The sequence below is a fragment of the Schistocerca nitens genome, chromosome 4, assembly GCF_023898315.1.
Source record: "Schistocerca nitens isolate TAMUIC-IGC-003100 chromosome 4, iqSchNite1.1, whole genome shotgun sequence".
Lineage (NCBI taxonomy): Eukaryota > Metazoa > Arthropoda > Insecta > Orthoptera > Acrididae > Schistocerca > Schistocerca nitens.
In genome coordinates this window covers 509629885-509654225 of record NC_064617.1, presented here as the reverse complement: position 1 = coordinate 509654225, position 24341 = coordinate 509629885, and the positions used below count along the sequence as shown (strand labels likewise).

At 45.8% G+C, this 24341-nt stretch overlaps 1 protein-coding gene across 1 annotated transcript in view; it reads left to right on the top strand.

Moving 5' to 3' along the window:
* The first annotated feature begins 15323 nt into the window (after positions 1 to 15323).
* Positions 15324 to 24341, top strand: part of LOC126251604 (GTP-binding protein Di-Ras1) — a 70315-nt gene continuing 61297 nt past the window's right edge. The window contains exon 1 of the mRNA XM_049952136.1: positions 15324 to 15488. Coding sequence (XP_049808093.1) covers positions 15324 to 15488 — 165 coding nt within the window. The remainder of the gene's footprint in view (positions 15489 to 24341) is intronic.

Genomic DNA, 24341 nt, shown 5'->3' with positions numbered 1-24341 from the left:
CTTCACACGTAATAATGACTTTTTTAAATCTCATAATCGAAAAATATATATCAAAAATGTTCAAATGTGTGTGAATTCATAAGAGACCAAACTGCTGAGGTCAACGGTCCCTAGATTTACACACTACTTAATCCTTTCAGACCCTGTGGCTACAGTTGTGTACATTAATTTTTACTGTGTCTTGCCTGCAACAGGAGTATTTTTCCCAATGGAAACGTGAGGTACACATTTTTGAATGTTCAACCTTTTCATCATGTGCAAGTAATGCCAACTATTGGGCACTAATATCAGCAAGCCAACATAGCAGTGCACAACAATGCGCAGAACTCGTGAGCACCAAAATACCTGGATGTGGCTGGTTCTCTATATCCCACTGAATAACTGAATATTGTTATTGTTATTCTGCATAATAATTATTGAATGATCATTTCACTATTTATTACAATAGAGAATCTTGCCTAATTAGTTATTTTAGTCCATAAAATGAAGCCAAGTGTACAAAGTATACCTCGGAGAAAGGTGCATATTTTTGTATAAATCTTGCCTCTAAAATCATTTAAAAAAGTCACCTAAGAGCAATTCCGCATAAAGAAGTATTTTCTTTCCCCCAGAAAAAATTCAGGTCTCAAAGGGTTAAACTATGCTAAGGACAACAAACACTCACTCACACACACACACACACACTCACACACACACACACACACACACACACACACACACACACACACACACACATGCCCGAGTGAGGACACAAACCTCTGGCGGGAGGGAAATATATTTCACCCGAAGAAGTCGATCTGGCACTTAAGCAACCTCATTATGGAGACGGAAAAACTGTAGTGACGATACGCACCACAGTCGATAAGCCGCGGTCGAAACAATTTTAGCGCAGTACGATCTATATCGGGGTCCGCCAGAGACCGCAGCTGCCAACCCATGGGCCTCACGACTGTGGATAGCGACTGTTCGACTTTATATATACGAAGATATACCATATACGATACTTTATATATACGAACATATACCATCTTCGACCGAACGTGAGGAGAGGGGCTAGTGTAATAGTTTAATACAAACCATACAAAAAGTATTTTTTAACACAAACCTACGTTTTTTTAAATGGAACCACGTTAGTTTTGTTAGCACATCTGAACATATAAACAAATACGTAATCAGTGCCATTTGTTGCATTGTAAAATGTTAATTACATCCGGAGATATTGTAACCTAAAGTTGACGCTTGAAACCTCCGACGTTCATTTGAGTGTGGCTGTAGTGCACTGTTGTGGTTTGGTCTAGCTGTCGCAGTGTCCGCATGTAGCGCTTGCTGCTATTGTTATTCTGCATTCGTCTCCGCACGCAGACCAACTGTAGTACACCGTGTTACCAGACGTCTGTGATAGTGTAGTGTTGTAGGAACTGTGACCATGGTGTATTCGAACTCTGAAAAGGCGGAGATGATACTTATCTATGGCGAGTGTCGACGACATGCAGCTGAAGCCTACAGGGTGTATGCAGAACGGTACCCGGACAGAGAGCATCCAACGTGCCGCACATTGCAAAACATCTACCGCCAACTGTATGCAACAGGTATGGTCGTAGCACGCAAACGGGTCCGTAACAGGCCCGTCACAGGAGAAGCGGGTGCAGTTGGTGTGTGAGCTGCTGTTGCCATGAACCCACACATGAGTACACGGGACATTGCGAGAGCCGGTGGACTGAGGCAAAGTAGTGTCATGCGCATACTGCATCGTCACCGCTTTCACCCGTTTCATGTGTCGCTACATCAGCAATTACGTAGTGATGACTTTAATCATCACGTGCAATTCTGTCAATGGGCATTAACAGAGAATGCGTTGCAGTTCTACCTGTTTACCGATGAAGCGGGTTTCACAAACCACGGGGCAGTGAATCTACGGAACATGCATTACTGGACCGTGGACAATCCTCGCTGGCTCAGACAGGTAGAGCGACAGCGACCGTGGACTGTAAATGTATGGTGCGGAATCATTGGCGACCACCTCATTGGTCCTCACTTCATTGCAGGGGCCCAAACAGCTGCAACATACATCGCGTTTCTACAGAATGATCTGCCAACGTTGCTCGAAAATGTCCCACTGGAAACGCGTAGACGTATGTGGTATCAGCATGATGGTGCACCTGCACATTCCGCAATTAACACTAGGCTGACCCTTGACAGGATGTTCGACGGGCGTTTCATAGGACGTGGAGGACGCATAAATTGGCCAGCCCGTTCTCCTGATCTTACACCTCTGGACTTCTTTCTGTGGGGTACGTTAAAGGAGATGTGTACCGTGATGTGCCTACAACCCCAGAGGATATGAAACAACGTATTGTGGCAGCCTGCGGCGACATTACACCAGGTGTACTGCGGCGTGTACGACATTCATTACGCCAGAGATTGCAATTGTGTGCAGCAAATGATGGCCACCACATTGAACATCTATTGGCCTGACATGTCGGGACACACTCTATTCCACTCCGTAATTGAAAACGTGTACCTCACCCCTCGTGCTAATGTACATGTGCGTCAGTGAAAAAGACCAATAAAAAGGTGTTAGCATGTGGACGTAATGTGCTGTTCCATTCTCTTCTGTACCTAAGGTCCATCACCGTTCCCTTTGGATCCCTACGTAATTCGGTGCTCTCCGATACACACGATCGAACAGCGAAGGAGTGGTAATCAAGCGTCAACTTTAGGGTACAGTATCTCCGGATATAATTAACATTTTACAATGCAACAAACGGCACTGATTACGTATTTGTTTATACGTTCAGATGTGCTAACAAAACTAACGGGGTTCCATTTAATAAAATGTAGGTTTGTGTTAAGAAACATAATTCCGTGCATTTTTTTATGGTTTGTATTATCCAATTACACTAGCCCCTCTCCTCACGTTCGGTCTGTGGAATCGATTCGTCAGTATTTGATGTGGTTTACGGAATATATCCAGCAGTAATGTTAGTTAAGGCTCGCCGGCCATTTGACCATCTTCTTCTGTACTGCGTGGTCACCTGTGGTATCATTTATCTATTCTCAATTCTGAAAAGGCATGACCCCGAGGAGCTTCCGTATTTGAGTAACAAAATTTACTCACTTTCCACAAAAACATAAATACCGGGTGGTTATGATTAAACTTTCCCTATTTAACACGTTATATCACGGAAACTAGTTACTGTACGAGTACCAAGCTTGGTAACATTAATGTCAAGGACAAGGGGAAGAGAAATAATGCAGAACCGATTCAACTGAAGCACTTTTAATGTGCTTCTATGGTATCATACCATTACACACCGGTACCATTACTGCTACAGAAGGGGCCCATCAGTATCCAGAAGAGTCTGAAAGCAAAGGACTGCATTCTGCACAGCAGAACGAGGCATGTCCTTAGATATGCTGGCTATCTCTCTTGATATACTGCGCTTCAGATCAGTACATGTGTGAACGTTCCCCTGGTAAATCCAGTCCTTCAGATGCCCCACAACAAGAAATCACAGGGAGTGAGATCAGCTGACAGTGACGGCCAAGTATTTGGAAACGATCCGCTGATAATTCGATCGTTTCCAAAAGTGTTTCGAAGAAGCAGGTGAACTTCACGAACGATGCGGCACATCTTGCATGAAAGCTTTTGAGTTCAATGCGTCTCTTCTGTAGAGCGGGTATGACATGCTGGCGAAGCATATCGCAGCAACGCTTGCCACTCACGCTACACGTCTTTGGTCCTTGAACGTCAACGTGTTCAAAAATAAAATGGGCCAATGACGAACGTAGCCGTGAAGCCACACCATACGGTGACACGCTCACTACACAGAGGAACTTCATGCACAGTGACTGGAGGTGAAGATCGCCACACTCGGCAGTTCTGGGTGTTCAACTCACCCGTCAGAGAAAAATGAGCTTCGCCTGTCCAGAAGATGGTCCAGGGCCAGCTCTCGTCAACTTCAGTCCTTGCGAGAAAGTGTAGAGCGAAGCCAACACGTCGTTGTGTATCCTGTGGTGCAAGCTGCTGTACGATATGGAACTTGTGCGGATACTACTTGAGAATGGTTCGAAGCACCTTCCGTGCAGTGGACCCTGGAATGTTCAACTGTCGTGACACAGAGCGCCCACTGCCTGACGGTCGGGAATTGCGCGCAGCGTTGTCTGCCACAGCAACAGTGATTTCATCAACCACCTGTTGTACAACCGGTCGTCGGCCTCTTCCCGGAGCGCACAGCGGATGGAGAAAGACAACCCTTTCGTAATACTTTCGGTCGGCAATATTCTCGAAGTGCAACTGCAGCATTACTGTCGTTTTGGTAACAGAGCTACACCAATAATGCCCTGCTTCTTTTGTCCACGCTAATGTTGGCACGTCGACAAGTGCACTGTGACTGGCCAGGTGGGTGAGACTATGAATCACAATGACTGCTCACGGCATCTGGTGACCATTGTTGGAACTGGAGGGTGGCGTTGTGAAGCATGGGAATCATGCACCCCATACTCTGGACATTAATGCTACTAAATTTGGTACTCGTACGGTAACTAGTTTCCGTGTTATAACGTATTAAATAGGGAAGTTTAATTACAATCGTCCGATAAGATCTTTGTCAGTCAACTGGTGCTGTGAAGTCTGTAAGAGCCCTCAGTAGATGGCAGTACTAATCTTCCATTGTCGGTGGTGCTGTAGCAAGAATGGTTCCCGAGAAAACCACTCTGCGTCGACGTGCCCCGTGCGTAAACTTGACCCGATCTCCCCTACTTCGCAGTGTTTACGTTAGTACTCTTTACCGGACTTACCCTACATTACAGTAGCATGCTGTGTAAGAGTTTCTGAGCAAGAGACAGTACTGAAATTACAATTACGAGATAATATCAGTATTTTTAAGATGTCTGTTTAAAAACTGTCTTCATCGGGACCCATTGCGAACTACACATTTATCTTGACGATGCTACAGACAGAACTGAAGTCTGATTCGTGGGGACGGTGGTTCGAATCCTCGTCTGGCCCTTCAGATTTTGCGTGATTTATCCACGCGAATCTCGTACGGCAAATGCCGTGGTAGTTCCTTTGAAAAGGACGCAGCGGATTCCCTTTCTCTTACTCCCTCAATGCCAGCTTGTGTCTTTTTTCTGATAGCCTTGTCGTCAATCGGAGGTAAAATCCTAATCTTCCTTACCTTCTTTTGACGATATTCATCCAGTGGAAATAGTATCAGTACCGAAATTTTGAGCGAAATTGCAATCTATACACACGAAGACGGTTTACAGTTACTAGAAAAGGCACCATTTCATATTTCATTGAGTGATACCGGCCCGTCACCTAGAGTCAGTCAGGCAACTATACTCGTCAATTTAGCAACACGGAAACGGAATGGAAAACGTAACGATTCGTTATGATAACGAGAAGTAATTTTTTCGGTGAGTGGTCTTACACGAAAAATGTACTGGGTTCACGTAATGTACTTGGCGTCAGACATACGCGGCCCAGTCGCACTAATGTGACCACCACTTATGTTCGACGGCAACGTACAATAACTACTGACAGACGGTAGGTGGTTGCTCTGGCAGTGGAGGAGATTTAAAGCGTGTCGTGGTGCTTGGGGGGTCGAGAGAACGCGGGAAACAGTCCAGTCGCTGTCGTAATGCGGAAAGGGATAGATTTATCTGACATCCAAAAGAGCATGTTCATTGGCGCTTGGGGCAAAGGTGAAAGCATTGACGAAACGGCTAAGTTTGTAAATTGGTCACGTGCAGCCGTGGTTAAAGTGTAGCAAAATAGCGCTATCCAGAACCGATGCCAATGTGGTGTACCACGGACCGTAGATGACAAAGGTGAACGGTAGGGGTGAACAGACGTGCAACTGTTGAGCAACTGACTGCCCAGATGAACCACGGGTCTATCAACAAAGGCCCCATCAGAGTTCGTTCAGCGAACGTTGCTGCTATGGACCTCCGCAGCAGGCACCTGGTTGGTGCACCCGTGCACCCCATTCACCGATGACGAAGGCTGGAATTGCATCCCAGCACCGCAACTGGACGTCCACTGAGAGGCAACACGTAGCCTTTTCAGATGAATCCCTTTTTGGGGACCATCGGACAGATAGCGTTTGGCGTGTACGGCGTGAAACATCTGAAAGCGAACAACAAGGAGGGAGTGTTATGCTCTGGGGAATGTTCTCGTGGCATTCCTTTGGTGATCTCGTCGTTCTGGAAGACACAGTGGATCTTTTCTTGGAGACCATGTCTACCCCTATATGCAGTTTGTTTTTCCTCGGCACGATGGCATCTACCAGCAGGACAGTGCAACGTGTCATACAGCTCGCAGTGTACGCGCGTGGTTCGAGAGCACACGATGAGTTTACCGTGCTCAGCTAGCCACCAGACTCCCCGGATGTAAAACCAATCGAGAATTTGTGGGATCACCTCGACTGGGCTACTCATTCCTTGGATCCTCAACCGAGGAACCCAGCACAGCTGGGCACACATCCCTGTTAGCCAGTTCCAGAACCTCTTTGATTTTTTTCCTGCACATTCCACAATGGTCCGAGCTGCATTGATGGTTATTCAGGCTTTTGACTAGTGGTCACATTCATGTGCCTGGACGTTGTAGTAATGTGGCAGGGCTACCAGCTAAAATAGTTGATGTTTGGAGGTGGCTTGCTTCCCCTCGGCAGCTATACAGCCTCGTCAGAGGACCCAATAGGGTTACACAACAACTATGGGAAAATGATGGCAACAATTCACAATAATTTATCAACAGTAACTGTAGTATGAAGATCTTGCGTGGCAGTGATCTGTCTTTAACTCTGATTTAGTCCTGAATCCTGTGACTGATGACTGTGATCAGCTGTAGAATGCCCAGTCTGGGTCTTCTTTGGAGCAACTGTAGACTGTCTTGATGCTCTACTGAGGCACTGTTGCTACTGGGTTGATACGGTCTGAGTGGAGCCATAAATCCTTCAAATGTTCAAATGTGTGTCAATTTCTAAGGGACCAAACTGCGTATGTCATCGGTTCCTAGACATACACACTCCTTAAACTAACTTATGCTAAGAATAAAACAGACAGCCATGCCCGAGGGAGGACTCGAACCTCCGGCGGGAGGGGCCGCGCAGTCCGTGACATGGCGTCTCAAACCGCGCGGCCACTCCGCGCGGTGCTGAGAGTTAACTGCCGATGCCTGGATCTAGCTTCGATCCTCTGTAGGTCTTCCTGCATTTCGGTACAATTTTCGGCATTACGACTTCTCTGCATACAACAACATGATCAGGGGAAAGTCTCTTGAACCTCATCCCTTGAGTCATATATGTTCTGTGGAGATCTCTCGGAACAATTAGAACAGCAGTCAGGCAGGGCGACGGCCTCTCGCCGTTGCTGTTCAACATAGTACTGGACAAAATAGTGAAGGAATGGAAAAAGACACAGAATAGAGAAGACGGAACGAAAAATACTCAGGAAAATATTGGCAGCGACGCAAAAAGACGGGATATAGATAAAGAGGCCAGCTGAAGAACTACACACAGAGAAAATAACAGACCAAATCAGGAAACGAAGACGACAGTTATACGGACACCTCAGCAGATTGGCCACCACATAGGATAACGAGACAGATCTTGGGACTGGGTTAGCACAAGGAAATACAACAAATGGATGAATGAAGTAAGAAATGACATGGAACAACTCAACATCACACAGGAAACAATACGAAACAAAAGACTCCACAGGAACCTGATCAGAAGAAACAAACTACAAAAGACACCGCTCAGCAAACGAACACAATGGATGAACAGAGACGACAAGAACATGGCCAGAGAATGAAGGAACACTGGGCGAACAGGAAAAAAAGAGGAGCCGAAGCCGAAGAGAACACAGGACCTAAAGTGCACCGAAGAACGGAAGCAGAAACACAGCACACGAATGAGGGAAGTTTGTGCAGAACGTAAAGAGAAAACAACAGAGATTTGGACATGAAGTTTAGTCTAAATGCGCTCTTCAAGGGCATAACACAAATAATAATAATAAATATACAGATATATAGTGTGTGAAAAGTAGCGGTTTCATAACACTTCCTTGGGATACATTAGGAGCTACTTTTACGTCTAAGAGTTATCTCCGTTAAGAAATACATACTGTCTGTTCACTAGAACCCCTTCAGTGCAATCACACAGCCAGTCTGACATTCCGCACGCTCGAATTTTACTCATTAGGCGGCAACACGGAAATATATCGAACGCCTTCTGGAAGTCAAGGAGCGTGGCACCAACCTGGCCGCCGGTGTATAGTGCCTTCTGGGATTCGTGGATGAACAGAACGATCTAGGTTTCACACGGTCGTTGTTTGAGGAATCCTTGTTGATTCCTAAACAGGAAATTTTCTATTCCCAGGAATGTCATAACTCACAAACAGCGCAGCCAAAATAAAAAAAAAAGTAGAAACTTGCAATAGTGTGCCACCTTCGTGAGCAGGGAGAGAATAAATTGCTGCTCCTACGTAAGTGGAAGCGAAACGCGATACAGATAAAAATTAAGGTATATCATTTAGCGAATCTTAGAGCAATCAAGAAAACGGGAAAATTAATATAGTAAAAAGAATAACATAACAGCAATTGCTAGCAATGTAACAGCGACATGGCTAACAACCTAGGCCCACTTCCTCGTCCATTTTCTGGAAGTCATGATCGTTAAATGATATGCACAAATCAGAGAACAGAAAACAACGTTTTGTTCGATAGTTCGATCGTTTAAGGTGCACAGATGTTACCCGCTATGCGAGTGCTATTGGCTGTAGCGTCCACGGCGGTATATTTTTATACCTTTCTTGAACTGAAGGATAGTCGGACAACTGGAAGATGACCGGACATAGACAGTGACAGCTCAATGTCTGCAGACGTCGGCTCCCCCACGACATAAATGGCTGAGTGTGTTCTGCTCCAATGTGTAGAACGCCAGATCCGCTCATATTGAAATGAAGAACATTCTAATTGGCTCAAGATTTACTTACACCTAGCGCATCAGTCCGCTATTCGATTTACAGAAATATTCTTACTGATCTGGAGAGTACAACGTAACTCTTTACAACCTGCAAAACGTCGTGGAATGTAAACGTTGTGGAACTAGTGACACATTGTTGGTAGGTGGTGTGGGAGCAACAGGGAGGGAAATGCCCCCCACCATCAAGGGGGCAGGTGTAGTCTTCCAGCTCTGAGAGCCGACTGTAACTCGTGGAACTGATGGGTCTACAACATTGTTCTCGTAGCGGCGGCATAAGAGGAGATCATAACCACACGATGTAGGTGCTCAAATCTCTTCTTGGCCTCAGTGTACATCAGTCGGTCCAGGGTCTTGTATTCGTTGATTTTCCTTTCTCACTGCAAAATCCTGCAGGCTGGTGAGCAAGGGGAATGATTCTCTCTGCAGTTGACACAGATGGGAGGCGGGGCACATGGAGTATTCGGATGAGATGAACGTCCACAATCTCGACACGTGGTGCTGGAAGTACAGCAGGAAGACATATGGCCGAACTTCCAGCACCTGAAGCACCACATTGGGGGAGAGATATGTGGCTTGACATCACAGCGCCGGCCGGAGTGGCCGAGCGGTTCTAGGCGATTCAGTCTGGAACCGCGCGAACGCTACGGTCGCAGGTTCGAATCCTGCCTCGGGCGTGGATGTGTGTGATGTCCTTAGGTTAGTTAGGTTTAAGTAGTTATAAGTTCTAGGAGACTGATGACCTCAGAAGTTAAGTCCATTAGTGCTCAGAGCCATTTGAACCATTTTTTTTTTTTACATCACAGCAGTAGACCATCACCTTGACCTTCTCGGGTAATGTGTCACCCTCGAAGGCCAAAATGAAGGCACTGGTCGCAACCTGATTATCCCTTGGACCCCGATGGACGCGCCGGACGAAATGAACTCCTCGTCACTCTAAGTTGACGCGCAGCTCGTCGTCAGACTGTAAAAGAAGGTCCCTGTGGAATAGAATACCCTAGACCAAATTTAAGCTCTTATGAGGCTTGATGGTAACGGAAACATCCCCCAGCTTGTCACAAGCAAGTAATGCCCCTTACTGAGCAGAGGATGCCGTTTTTATCAAAACTGACCCTGACCGCATTTTGGACAAGCCCTCCACCTCCCTGAACTTGTTCTCTAAATGCTCTACAAAAAACGGAGGCTTCATCGAGACAAAGGAGTCCCCATCAGCTCTCGTACATACGAGGTACTGGGGCAAATAAGATTCACTGCCGTCCTTAGCCTGGCATTCCTCCCATGGTGAGGTGAGTGAGGGGAACGATTTAGGATAATACTTCCTTGGATTGTACTGAGACTTGGAACGCTTAGAGACTGCTAGCGTTTGATCACCAGCAAGTGATTACGTGGTACGCTTCATCACGCGTCATCCGCCCTGATGCCACCCACTCCGACCAGGAGCTCTCCCCACAGGCTCCACCCAGCTGCAGCAAACGCCACCTGGCAGGATCGCCACTGCCGGGAGTCCCGATGTCCCACGATGATGGGCTTCTACTCCTTGACATAGCCGGCCGCGGTGGTCTCGCGGTTCTAGGCGCGCAGTCCGGAACCGTGCGACTGCTACGGTCGCAGGTTCGAATCCTGCCTCGGGCATGGATGTGTGTGATGTCCTTAGGTTAGTTAGGTTTAAGTAGTTCTAAGTTCTAGGGGACTGATAACCACAGCAGTTGAGTCCCATAGTGCTCAGAGCCATTTGAACCATTTGAACCTTGACATACATGGGGATTTAATGGCGCAGGCATTAGCAGAGCGATCCCTGAGTAGTCAGGGGGCTACAACCAACAGGGTACATGGCGGCCCCACCACAACGGACTGGCTACCGTGTTGGATATTAGGTGCAAATAATTCCATGGTCAAGGTCGGCGCAGAAAGCTGCACTGCATAGTGAGTGGAGGAAAACATACCCAGGAAGGTGTCCTCGCTCAAGAGATGGAGTATGAGCGGGACTGCAATGCCACGACGAGAAAGTGGGCTAAAGATCTCAATGCACAATGGACACAGTGCACCATGTAATGCGTCCTTCTCCAATTGGCTCGCTCTTCGGAAAAATTTTGAAAAATGGAGGTCAAACCCTACATGTGACCAGCACATAAAGGCTGAAAAGTGTGAGACTCCTTTCAGTAGCCTCTTCCGATAGGCAGGAATATATCGGACCTATTCTAACCCCAGAGCCCGCAGGAGGTTTGGAATTTGGTTCAGTTTTTCATAAAAACACATGGTAGAAATTTTTATGAAGCTACTTCTTTTACTTTTATGGATTTTTTGCAAAAAAATAGAAAAAACGAGTTAGAGTAACTTAGCATACAAGGAACAAAGAAAAAATCACAGAAATGTATTTGAAATAAGTAATAATGAAACTGTACCACCTTTCACTATGATACTGTAATTTACCGAATGTACAGAAATTAGAAAGAGACATTACAGAGGCCACTATCTATTCTGAGTTTCGCTTCAAAAATTCTGAAGGTTAAAGTTTAAAAGTTAGTGGGCTGAGAATTTTATACAACGTAAACTCATTATAGATTTACTTAGAGAAAAATTGGGACCGTTGTAGGTCTTCAGCTAACAACCATAGAGATAATTTTGCGGTCAAAACGACGCTGGATGAGCGCTGCTGCTGACCACACTACGAATATATCAACACTGATACGCTCCGCTATAGAATGTGTTGTTATTCTGTCTGTGTGCCTGTCTGCTTAACCTTCGGATCGCTTTTATGACGACTGACATGACTGTTTTCTTCCTATCGACAGAGACATCGCTTTTATCTTGTGAAACTGTATGAAAGTGTACTTACTTGTATCACAATTTAACTGGAAAGACACTGTTCCGTTTCCGATGATCTGTTACGTGTGCCACCAGCTACGTAGAAAACCACGTGGCAAATGTCTGAGATTATTCTCCACTTTTAAGACGAGCCATTAATTTTACGCAATTTCATATAGGACTTGTATTTATCCATTTCTAGAAGACAGGAAGCTGTTTTGAGTGCCAACGGTTTTCCTACATATATGCGTGTGGTAATGTATTGTGTTTTTGGTGTTTCCATATTTTGGCCACACCCTGTACCTTTGGCGATAATCGTGAGTTTGCATAAAAGTACGCTGCAGTGTCACCGTAAAAATGGTGTTTCTACTGTACGGCTAGCAGTTTCGTCAAAAGACTTCGTAACTCTGTCTGTCATTCCTTAGTTCCTTCCCTTTTGCCCTAAAACATCGCGCCGCTGACTGGAATGCAAATTCATGCAAATGTCGCAATCGCGGTGGGGCAGTGGAGCGAGCCAGGCCCCCTCGGGGTGTGCCGCTAGGCAGCCCGCGCTGCACTCGGCGGGCCCTGGGGGGCGTTTCGCCGCCGCCGCCCGCGTGCAAAATTCAGCAGGGCGCCGCCTGCGGGCCGGCCTAAAGGCCCACCAAGCCAGCCGCCCGAGGCGCCGCTGCCGGGATCAGGGAGGCAAATCCTCCACTCCCCTGGCTCAGTCTGCTACAGCGTACGCAATTCCCCCGCCTTCGAGAGTTGGCCAGCCTAAGGTATCAGGGGCTACTGGAGTGGAATGAGACGAGGCGAACTGGTGGGATCCATCCGCGGAACAGAGAGGCCGTTGTTAAAAGTGGCAGCTATGTAGGATGGAGTATCGGATAATAAAGCTCAATAATTTTTTCTCCCCTGGTATTGCAGCTGGAGTGTTGAAATTTCACGACGATATAGTTTGAAGTTTGCACTGCAGATGATATTTTGTTTTTTGGCGCAGTTCTAGCGAGAGGAGCTAGAACTATGAAACAAACATGGCGCACATGTTACTGTCGTCAACCTGTAAAGAGCAGCGAAGTGTAGTTCAATATTTGTGGGCCAAAACGCATAAATCGAGTGAAATTCGCAGAGACATGCGTGGCGTGTATGGGGACCACTGTGTGGCTTGTAACAATGCCTCCAGGTAGTGTGCATTCTTCCAAGAGGGCCGTGTGAGCCTTAGTGACTCGCCACGCTCTTGGCAGCCGGGGACAACTGCAATCCAGCAGAATGTCGGAACCATTCTGAACCACCGGCGTGTGCAACTACGGACCCTGACGCAGCAGTGCAACGTGGTATTTGCCACCTGAAGATGTCGGACAGTTGCTCCGAGGAAATATTGTGGAATTTGCACAACGTGATCCGGCGGCAAACCCGTGAAGACTATTTACGACTCTTACTTTGTTTTATGAAGAGGAAGAGCACTGTATATGCACACATTCCAACTCCGCAACCAGTGGGCATCCACATGAGTTTCGGATGGCTATGAAAGCCGCGCAAGTGGGTGTGTCATTAGGCGGGGCACTCTCAATCATCTTCGGCAACTTCCGCCAAGCTGTGGGAAGTTTATTCGCCCTCTCCTTGTCGTGATTTCCCTAGATCGCTCCAGGCAAATGCCGGGATGGTTCCTTTGAAAGGGCACGGCCGACTTCCTTCCCCGTCCTTCCCTAATCCGATGAGATCGATGACCTCGCGGTTTGGTCTCTTCCCCCAAACAACCCAACCAACCCGCTCCTTGTTGTACACGTTGCCTTGACCACCACTCCGATCCGGCTTGCCGCTGCAAGCAAGGAAAGTGGAACGTAAAATGCCTTGGTGGGCAATGGCGACGACTTGTTATTAATGAGAGAAAATTGAACGCCTATAGCCGTCCTTAAGGTTTTATATTTTGTAGCTACCAGTTTTGGCGCTTCGGTGCCCATCTTCAGGCTTAGTTGCTGAAGGGTTTGTCACGATCCCTATATATACCGCATCAGTAGCCGACATAACTGATTACGCAGACTATCTGACTAGCTGGCAGTTGATGGATGGAGTGCTGGCACCAAAGTTTTCAGATAGTCTGCGTAACCAGTTATGTTGGCCACTGATGCGGCATATATAGGGATAGTATCAACCTCTTCAGCATCAACTACAGCCTGAAGATGGCGCATCTCTTTTCTTTCTTTCTTTTGCTACCGCCTTTATCCCGCATTGTGCGCACGGTCGGCAGGGTTAGGTACGGAACTGGCATGGTGAATTTTAAGGGGTGGCCAGATGCCGTTCCTGGCGCCACCGCATACCCCCCGGGACGGAAGTAGTTTACCCCAGCCGTCTGCGTCTAGTGTAAATCGTGAAATAGTGGGAATGTGTTTCAAATGTCTACGAGTCTTGTAACTGAGGCGGGACGTGGGGACCAGCCCGGTATACACCTAGTAGGATGTGGAAAACCGCCTAAAAACCACACCAGCCGTCGTCGTTAATTCGCCGGGCGGATTCGATCCGGGGACGGCCAGCCTACCCGAGTCCAGGAAGAAGCGCGTTACCGCTCTCGGCTACCCTGGCGGGTATTGAACGGTCGAAACTGGTAACTACAAAATAAATAAAACCATAAGAACGGCTGTAGGTGTTTCATTTTCTCACAATAGTGAACGGCCATCGTCCGCAAGACCCCCTGTCAAAAGGATGGACATACAAAAACTTGTTATTAATTTTCCAGTTGATTACGGAAAGTCGGTAGAGTGGAAACTGCAGTACAAGGAACATTATAAGGAGTTTGGTGGGATTCATCTACACCAAAAAAGAACAAATAAAATTAAAGCACTAAGTATCCGATTGATATGGATAAGTTCGTTATTAGGCAGAAGCTTCTGCAATTTATGAGCCGTACAAAGCAATAACAAGTTTGAGAAAATTTCACAGTTATCGTCTAGCAGAAGAACTCTAGAAAAAAATGTTCAGTCTGTGGGATTTCGTTTCAAAAGGTGTCAGAATGAACAAGTCATGATATTCGAACAGGACGAAATAGTTTCAAACGGGCATAGTACATCAGATGTTTATGAAAAGAAAATGTGGCACCAGTATTAAACCAGCCAGTAGTTTATTCAGACCCGTTACACTGCGCATGAATACTGGTACAGAGACGTCATCTCTGTTACATTTTTGTAGAAAATGCTGTGTTCTTTTCTTATACCTATTATGTTTTGGATTTCCTGTCAACCAGGAAAGAAAATGATTTATGTATGACCTGATCTGATTTTTGCCTTATATCCCGTGAAGGTAGTCCGTGAATGATGTTGAGGTTCAAATAAAAACAGCTGATGGTTAAAATGCGGTTCTTCAATTAATTAACAGCTGCTGAATGTCACCTAACCAAAATATTAACAATTTAATAGCGAATCGCAGAGTAATCATGTAGATGTTTGAGCTGAGGACCTCTCTGAAAGAGCAGCAGACGGCTTGCTCGCTGGTACGCTGAGAGCGCGCCGTGTTGTCCGCAGAGTGGCGGCGATGCAGCAGCCGTGAGGCGCCATGGGGGACCACGACCGCATCCGGCTGGTGCTGCTCGGCGGCGCCGGCGTCGGCAAGAGCGCCATCGTCAAGCGCTTCCTCTTCAACACCTTCACCGACAAGTACCGCAGCACCGTCGAGGACCTCTTCTCTCGGGAGTACGATCTGGGACCAGTTTCGCTGAAGGTACCTATCTATTCACTGCATACCCACTTTCAATGCAATATTGTCAAAAATGTCTTCCCTCACATCCTCTGTACCGCATGTCTCTCTTTTTCACACCCCTACACCTCCTACTTTTGTCTATGGCTATACAGGGTGTTCACATGAAATCTCAGTCACTAAACAAATGCAATTATTTTTTTTTGTAAGTGCAGCTTGTGGCATCATGTAAAGCAGGGCCGGCCACGGCGTACCAGAGTGCACGCAGGCTGTGTGTACGGGCCGCGTGTGGTCAGAGGCTCGGCCTGTTTCGGGTGTGCTCTTTCTTCACGGAAGTGATCGGTGCAGTGCGACACTTCATTTAGTATTGCTGTGTGGCATTTTTCTGTGCGCACAACTCTCTTCAGTTCAGCAGAATCATGATGTCATATGTTGTTTACCCTTCGCTATTTATTCTTGATATGGAAGGACATTCACAGATCCAGTGGCTGTATGCACAAAAAGAGACAGTCTAGCGATCTACAACCAAAAGACTTTAAAACTAAATAGGAATAACAGTAGAGAGGGATGAGACTTATCAATACATACACTAGCTGAAAAAAAATTTGTACACCCTCTTAGAGGTTTCCATTTCACTCAAGATTTACTGTTGCCACAGTGCATATGGAGTACATGAAATGATTACACCTACAGATAAATACACTACTGGCCATTAGAATTGCTACACCACGAAGATGACGTGTTACAGACGGGAAATTTAACCGACAGGAAGAAGATGCTGTGATATGCAAATGATCAGCTTTTCAGAGCATTCACAACAAGGTTGGCGCCGGTGGCGACACCTACAACGTGCTGACACGAGGAACGTTTCCAACCGATTTCTCACACATAAACAGCAGTTGACAGGCGTTGCTTGGTGAAACGTTGCTGTGATGCCTCGTCTAAGGAGGAGAAATGCGTGTCATCACGTTTCCGACTTTGATAAAGGTCGGATTGTAGCCTATCGCGATTGCGGTTTATCGTATCGCGACATTACTGCTCGCGTTGGTAGAGATCCAATGACTGTTAGCATAATATAGAATCTGCGGGTTCAGAAGGGTAGTACGGAACGCCGTGCTGGATCCCAACGGCCTCGTATCACTAGCAGTCGAGATGACAGGCATCTTATCCGCATGGCTGTAACGGATCGTGCAGCCACGTCTCGATGCCTGAGTTAACAGATGGGGACGTTTGCAAGACAACAACCATCTGCACGAACAGTTCAACGACGTTTGCAGCAGCATGGACTATCAGCTCGTAGACCGTGGCTGCGGTTACCCTTGACGCTGCATCACAGACGGGAGCGACTGCGATGGTGTACTCAACGACGAACATGGGTGCACGAATGGCGAAACGTCATTTTTTCGGATGAATCCAGGTTCTGTTTACAGCAACGTGATGGTCGCCTCCGTGTTTACCGACATCGCGGTGAACGCACATTGGAAGCGTGTATATGTCACCGCCATACTGGCGTGTCACCCGGCGTGATGGTATGGGGTGCCATTGGTTATACGTCTCGGTCACCTCTTGTTCGCATTGACGGCACTTTTAACAGTGGACGTTACAATTCAGATGTCTTACGACCCGTACGGGCTTTTATGGATACAGAAAATGTTCGACTGCTGCCCTGGCCAGCACATTCTCCAGATCTCTCACTAGCTGAAAACGTCTAGTCAATGGTGACCGAGCAACTGGCTCGTCACAATACTCCAGTCACTACTCTTGATGAACTGTGGTATCGTGTTGAAGCTGCATGGGCAACTGTACCTGTACACGCCATCCAAGCTCTGTTTGACTCAAAGCCCAGGCGTATCAAGGCCGTTATTACGGCCGGAGGTGGTTGTTCTGGGTACTGATTTCTCAGGATCTATGCACCCAAATTGCGTGAAAATGTAATCACATGTCAGTTCTAGTATAATATATTTCTCCAATGAATATCCATTTATCATCTGCATTTCTTCTTGGTGTAGCAATTTTAATGGCCAGTAGTGAAGTAGCAGTGGTTCTAAGATACCAGTTATCGACCAATGCTGAAACACGCGTATTAGATAGTGGTGTAGCATCCACAGGCAGCAATGCAGACGCTGGCTCCGGGATACGTTATGCCACGCCTGCTTGAACTGTTCACGCAGCTATGTAAGACTTGTCGGTTGACGAATCGCAGGAATCACTTCTCGTCCCATCATATCCCACACTTGGTCGACTGGAAGCAAGTCCTGAGTTCGTGCTGTCCCGAGAAGTTGCTGCGCGTCTTACAGAGCCTGTTGAGTTTCACTGGAAGTGTGTGAGCGAGCATTATTCCGTTGGAACAACACATCACCGTTCTGTTACAATAATGTCAAAATAACGGGCCTAACATCATCGTGCGCGTACCGAGTGCAGGTGCCGTCCCCTCCATAAACACCACAGGTGAATGAGAAAATGGCTCAAATGGCTCTGAGCACTACGCGACTTAACTTCTGAGGTCATCAGTCGCCTAGAACTTAGAACTAATTAAACCTAACTAACCTAAGGACATCTCACACATCCGTGCCCGAGGCAGGATTCGAACCTGTGACCGTAGCGGTCGCTCGGTTCTAGACTGTAGCGCCTAGAACCGCACGGCCTCTCCGGCCGGCGGTGAATGAGACTTGTAGCTTATTGTACCTCAGACCAAAAGGAACCAGTGTGTCTTGGACTTATGCACTCTACGAGAGAGCACTCACCAGGTCTACATCGTACGCTCAAACGACCACCACTTGCGTGCAGGAAGAATCTGCTTTCATCTGAAGACCACGGAGCGCCATTCCATCTGCCAAGTGATCCTCTGACGGCACGAGTCGAGCCATGCACGTCGATGGTGTAGTGTGAGTGGAAGACAGGGTAAAGGTGTGCGTGCCAGTAGCCCACTGCTAATAAACAGTTCGCAACATTTCGTGTCGACACGTCTGGACTCACAACCTCTCTAACCTGCGCTGTGGTAGCTGTACGATCTGCCACTGCTGCCATTACAAAAAATGGCTCTGAGCACTATGGGACTCAACTGCTGAGGTCATTAGTCCCCTAGAACTTAGAACTAGTTAAACCTAACTAACTTAAGGACATCTCACACATCCATGCCCGAGGCAGGATTCGAACCTGCGACCGTAGCGGTCTTGCGGTTCCAGACTGCAGCGCCTTTAACCGCACGGCCACTTCGCTGCCATTACAGTACGACGAGTTGCCGTACGTCTGTGCTACTTGACATCTGAAATCTCGTCTACCCTCCTCAGTCCTGAGAAAAATTTTATTTAAATTTTTTATATTTTCTTCCATTACTTGCTTATTAGCAGTACTAGAAACACATGAAAATGTTTAAAAAATCATCCATTGCTCCTAGTCCTACAAAGGGATGTCCCCCCACAGGGGACATTAGGACTCATAAGGTGTGATGAAGTTCGCCGGCCGGAGTGATCGAGCGGTTTTAGGCGCTTCAGTCTGGAACCGCGCGACGGCTACGGTCGCAGGTTCGAATCCTGCCGCGGGAATGGATGTGTGTGTTGTCCTTAGGTTAGCTAGTTTTAAGTAGTTCTAAGTTCTAGGGGACTGATGACGTCAGAAGTTAAGTCCCATAGTGCTCAGAGCCATTTTTGAACTATTTTTTGTAATGAAGTTCCACAAATCATATTTCATTAAGAACATTATTTTTAGTTTTATTGGTGCATTATTTATTTAAATTACTACAAAAACACATTTCATTGTTACAAAATTGTACCTAGGTATATCAACTAAACAAAAAAAATTAGATTAGAAAAAAATTCGGAATACAATAGGTCTATCACAATCATTTTATTTCTGATGACAATTTAATTCATTTAATCTTCACAGCTCATGATAAAGTTTGAAGCAGTTGCGTGTATCTTGGAGGCAGAGGAAAGCTTTGCAGCTGGAGCATCTTATGTGTGCCTTATTAGCTGAACACCCAGGAAATCGACAGTGAATTTTGGTAACCGGTAGAGGAAATTCTGGTAGATTTTTGGTTCGAAGGGCATCAGGAGGGTGATCAACTCTAGATTTTGAGCTCTTTGGTGATGGATTTTCGAAGTCAGGATCATCATCAGATACCACTTCAGGTTCACGTCTATGCCATAGATATTCCTCATACTTTTCTCTGAACTGGAGGTAGTCTAGAACGTCATTCTTCAATGTACCCAAGACAGCATGATCACATCTGCTTCTAGCCATGAAGCACAAATACCGAAATCAATGAAGTGCATAATCACTCTTACAATCCACTTCTTAGTTCTGGCACTTTTTCTATAATAGCTGATCAAACTGTCGAAAATGTACACCTCCCAAAATTTGAATTGTAGGTGCTCACAACTGCAGGATGGTCCACTTGAATGTAATTTTTTCTTCCCTGCACCAGCTGCGACATGTATCAACTGGATTTACTCCTTCTCTACTGGACATGAAGGTAATACGGTGATTGTCGAACCACTTCACTACACAAACTTGGCCATCACTTCTCACTGACTGATCAATGGATCCCCTACCATTTTTCTTCGTATCCTTGTCCAATGATAGTTTGGAAGCTTTTGGAATTCTGGAGTTCTGTAATGTTCCAGTAGCTTGACACACAGTTTCACTGAGCAATTTGTTAAAAAGCGACTCTGATGTTAAATAAAGGTCCATATATATGGTCACTCCAGGAGGAAGAGTGGCTGCAGTTTTGTAACACCTTTTCCAACTACATCCAAATTTTAATATTGAATGTCAGTCACTACAGGATCACCTTTCCCTTGGTAAAAAGAGAAATTTAGAGGAAGACCATCAGTTGCAGCCAGTGCAAAATTCTTTAGTCCACAAGGGTCAGGTTTCCATTTTATGACCCATCTTGCTGGACTGTGACCCCAAAATGGAATCATTTGTTCATCAACAGAAACGTTAGTGAGCTTGGGGTTCAGTCTGCAACCATTCCATACACGTACAAGAATAGGTTGCATTTTCCAAAATTTATTATTTTGTTTTACTTTAGGGACACTTCATCATCATCAACAAGTTTCGGATGTTTTCTAATTTTAAAATACCTGTCACAGCAAATTTCTTTAGCAAGGCTTCCATCCTAAACTTTTTGGCGCAGTACATCCTAATCCTAGGATAGCACAAGTGTTGCAGAGAGAAACCTTTTCATTTCATCTGCAGTAGCATATTTGGTAAGGGTACTAAAAATATTTTCTGTTAGATATTTACTCACACAGTCATTAGGTGGTAAGTTCACACCGACTGCTACTTGTTCCTCATACACAGGTGCAGGTGGTGAGAGGAAAAAATCCAAAGCCTTCTTCCAAAATTTCCTATCTGTGGTAGATTGACTAGAGCAGATTCTTTCAGAGTTGCTATCGTTCCTGTCTTCAGCTTTGTCTTCATCTTCATTAGCTATATCTAACTGCTGTTAATTACTAGCATGGTAATCTGGATCTGTCCCGGCCATCCTGATTTAGGTTTTCCGTGATTTCCCTAAATCGCTTCAGGCAAATGCCGGGATGGTTCCTTTGAAAGGGCACGGCCGATTTCCTTCCCCATCCTTCCCTCACCCGAGCTTGCGCTCCGTCTCTAATGACCTGGTTGTCGACGGGACGTTAAACACTAATTTCCTCCTCCTCCTCCTCCTCCTCCTCCTGGATCTGTCCAGATATCATCATCACCATCATCAGAGAGCTCCAGTTCACTAACATCTCCATCAAATAATTCATTTACAAAATCTTCAAATGCCTTTGAATCTGAAAAAAATTCGAAATTAGACCTAAAAATTGTAAAATTGTTCACCTGTAGATTACAGTTTCCAGAAACATAATTAATATTAATCTAATATTCGCCACAGAATATAAAATTAACAATTAAAATATTGTTTTTGTAAAAAAAGATGAAATGTATTTTGTTGACAAATCACGTTATACATTACCCCTACAGGGTATACTTGAATTTCAACACTTTTTCAAAGACAATTGTAAAATTATTAAAATTATAATTTTAAGTAATTATTATCTAACTATTCATTTACATTACCCCATATAAATTATAGTGATTAAAATAGAATAAAGTAGTGATAAGATAATTACAAAGAGCCTCTCCTCTAGAAACACACTTTCTTCTGTCAGCCATTTTCTATTCTGCCTGGCAACAATGTGATCAACACAATGATGATGAACTGCTATTGCATGAGGTGCTTCCATCTCTGAACTTCCTTCAAAAACACTGTTCAGGCTGCCAACATGATACGAGGTCGGGGAAAAAATTTCAAATACTGCTATGTGTTATGACCCCCATAGAGGACACCAGGCCCGAGGACGCTACGGGTGTGAGAATGTTCATGTGACTACCAAAACCGTCATCGATCCACAACTGACGCAACACGTGCAACTTGGATGGCAATTCTCCTAAACTATCATCCCACCACTCGGAAGACCACAATTTGGTCCTTTTCAAATTCGCTCATTTGGCTTTATGAAGTACGAGAGCGTCTCCGTAGCAGGTTGCCTGCTTGCTTCACACGTCTTCACCACGTTGACCCTTCTGGGTATGATCACTCCCTATCAAAGCGTAGACAGATGGCGCTCTGGTAACTATGTTACTACGCATCTGTTGGCGGATGACAGTGAAACCATTATCAGTATTATACCCCAGCTGACATATGCCGTCATCGGATCAAAATCGACGTCTTCTTTCCAGGGGTACTAATTTTTTTCGGTAGTGTATTATGCAGTCGCATGGGTACAACAAATTTGCTGTGAAACAAAGTTACAACGCATTGCTGAAAGAACTGAAAGATTTAGTTGACAACGAAAAAGCAAAAAAATTACAACGATCGACAGACGGAATTCTTTGTTCCGAAGAAACGCTTTATGCTAAATTTGCGTGCATGGAGCACGTCAAGAAATTCATGGTAAGAATATCAAATTTTCTAAAGTCGCACGCATTACTCCACTATCAACTGCAACAGGCGGAATTGAATGAAGAGTAAGGAAACCATATACACTACTGGCCATTAAAATTGCTACACCAAGAAGAAATGCAGATGATAAACGAGTATTCATTGGACAAATATATTATACTAGAACTGGCATGTGATTACATTTTCACGCAATTTGGGTGCATAGATCCTGAGAAATCAGTACACAGAACAACCACGTCTGGCCGTAATTACGGCCTTGATACTGCTGGGCATTGAGTCAAACAGAGCTTGGATGGCGTGTACAGGTACAGCTGCCCATGCAGCTTCAGCACGGTACCACAGTTCATCAAGAGTAGTGACTGGCGTACTGTGACGAGCCTCTTGCTTGGCCACCATTGACCAGACGTTTTCAATTGGTGCGATATCTGGAGAATGTGCTGGCCGGGGCAGCAGTCGAACATTTTCTGTATCCAGAAAGGCCCGTACAGGACCTGCAACATGCGGTCGTGCATTGTCCTGCTCAAATGTAGGGTTTCGCAGGGATCGAATGAAGGGTAGAGCTGCGGGTCGTAACACATCTGAAATGTAGCGTCCACTGTTCAAAGTGCCGTCAATGCGAACAAGAGGTGACCGAGACGTGTAACCAATGGCACCCCACACCATCACGCCGGGTGATACGCCAGTATGGCGATGACATATACACGCTTCCAATGTGCGTTCACCGCGATGTCGCGAAACACGGATGCGACCATCATGATGCTGTAAACATAACCTGGATTCATCCGAAAAAATGACGTTTTGCCATTCATGCACCCAAGTTCGTCGTTGAGTACACCATCGCAGGCGCTCCTGTCTGTGATGCAGCGTCAAGGGTAACCGCAGCCATGGTCTCCGAGCTGATAGTCCATGCTGCTGCAAACGTCGTCGAACTGTTCGTGCAGATGGTTGTTGTCTTGTAAACGTCCCCATCTGTTGACTCAGGCATCGAGACGTGGCTGCACGATCCGTTACAGCCATGCGGATAAGATGCCTGTCATCTCAACTGCTAGTGATACGAGGCCGTTGGGATCCAGCACGGCGTTCCGTATCACCCTCCTGAACCCACAGATTCCATATTATGCTAACAGTCATTGGATCTCGACCAACGCGAGCAGCAATGTCACCATACGATAAACCGCAATCCCGATAGGCTACAATCCGACCTTTATCAAAGTCGGAAACGTGATGGTACGAATTTCTCCTCCTTACACGAGGCATCACAACAATGTTTCACCAGGCAACGCCGGTCAACTGCTGTTTGTGTATGAGAAATCGGTTGGAAACGTTTCTCATGTCAGCACGTTGTAGGTGTCGCCACCGGCGTCAACCTTGTGTGAATGCTCTGAAAAGCTAATCATTCGCATATCACTGCATCTTCTTCCTGTCGGTTAAATTTCCCGTCTGTAACACGTCATCTTCGTGGTGAAGCAATTTTAATGGCCAGTAGTCTATATAATTTCAAAGTACGTTGCTTAAGTTGAGGGGCATGACTGGAACAATTTTTCGATTTAAAAACTGTTATTATTGAATTTATGAAGGAAAAAGGGATGCAGACCTCGCATTTCAAATATACTTGACTCCATACTGCCCACAGTAAGACACTGCAAGGTGAGAAACTATTTATTCCTGATTTGATGGCCATGCTTAAAAAAGAAAGTCACATCGTAGCAGGAACAAATTCTGACACAGTCGAGTTCCCTAAACTCGCTGGCGTTATGGGAAAATTGAGTTCTGAAGGATTAATTGTGGCCTTGGAAGAATTGTTTTGTAAACAAGGATAGTTCCCTAAATTTTTGAGAACACTCTCAATTATATTTCAGCTTTCGAAACCGGTCGCCGTTTCAGTTGAAAGCATCTCTGTGCATATGAAGATGCAACTGACCGAT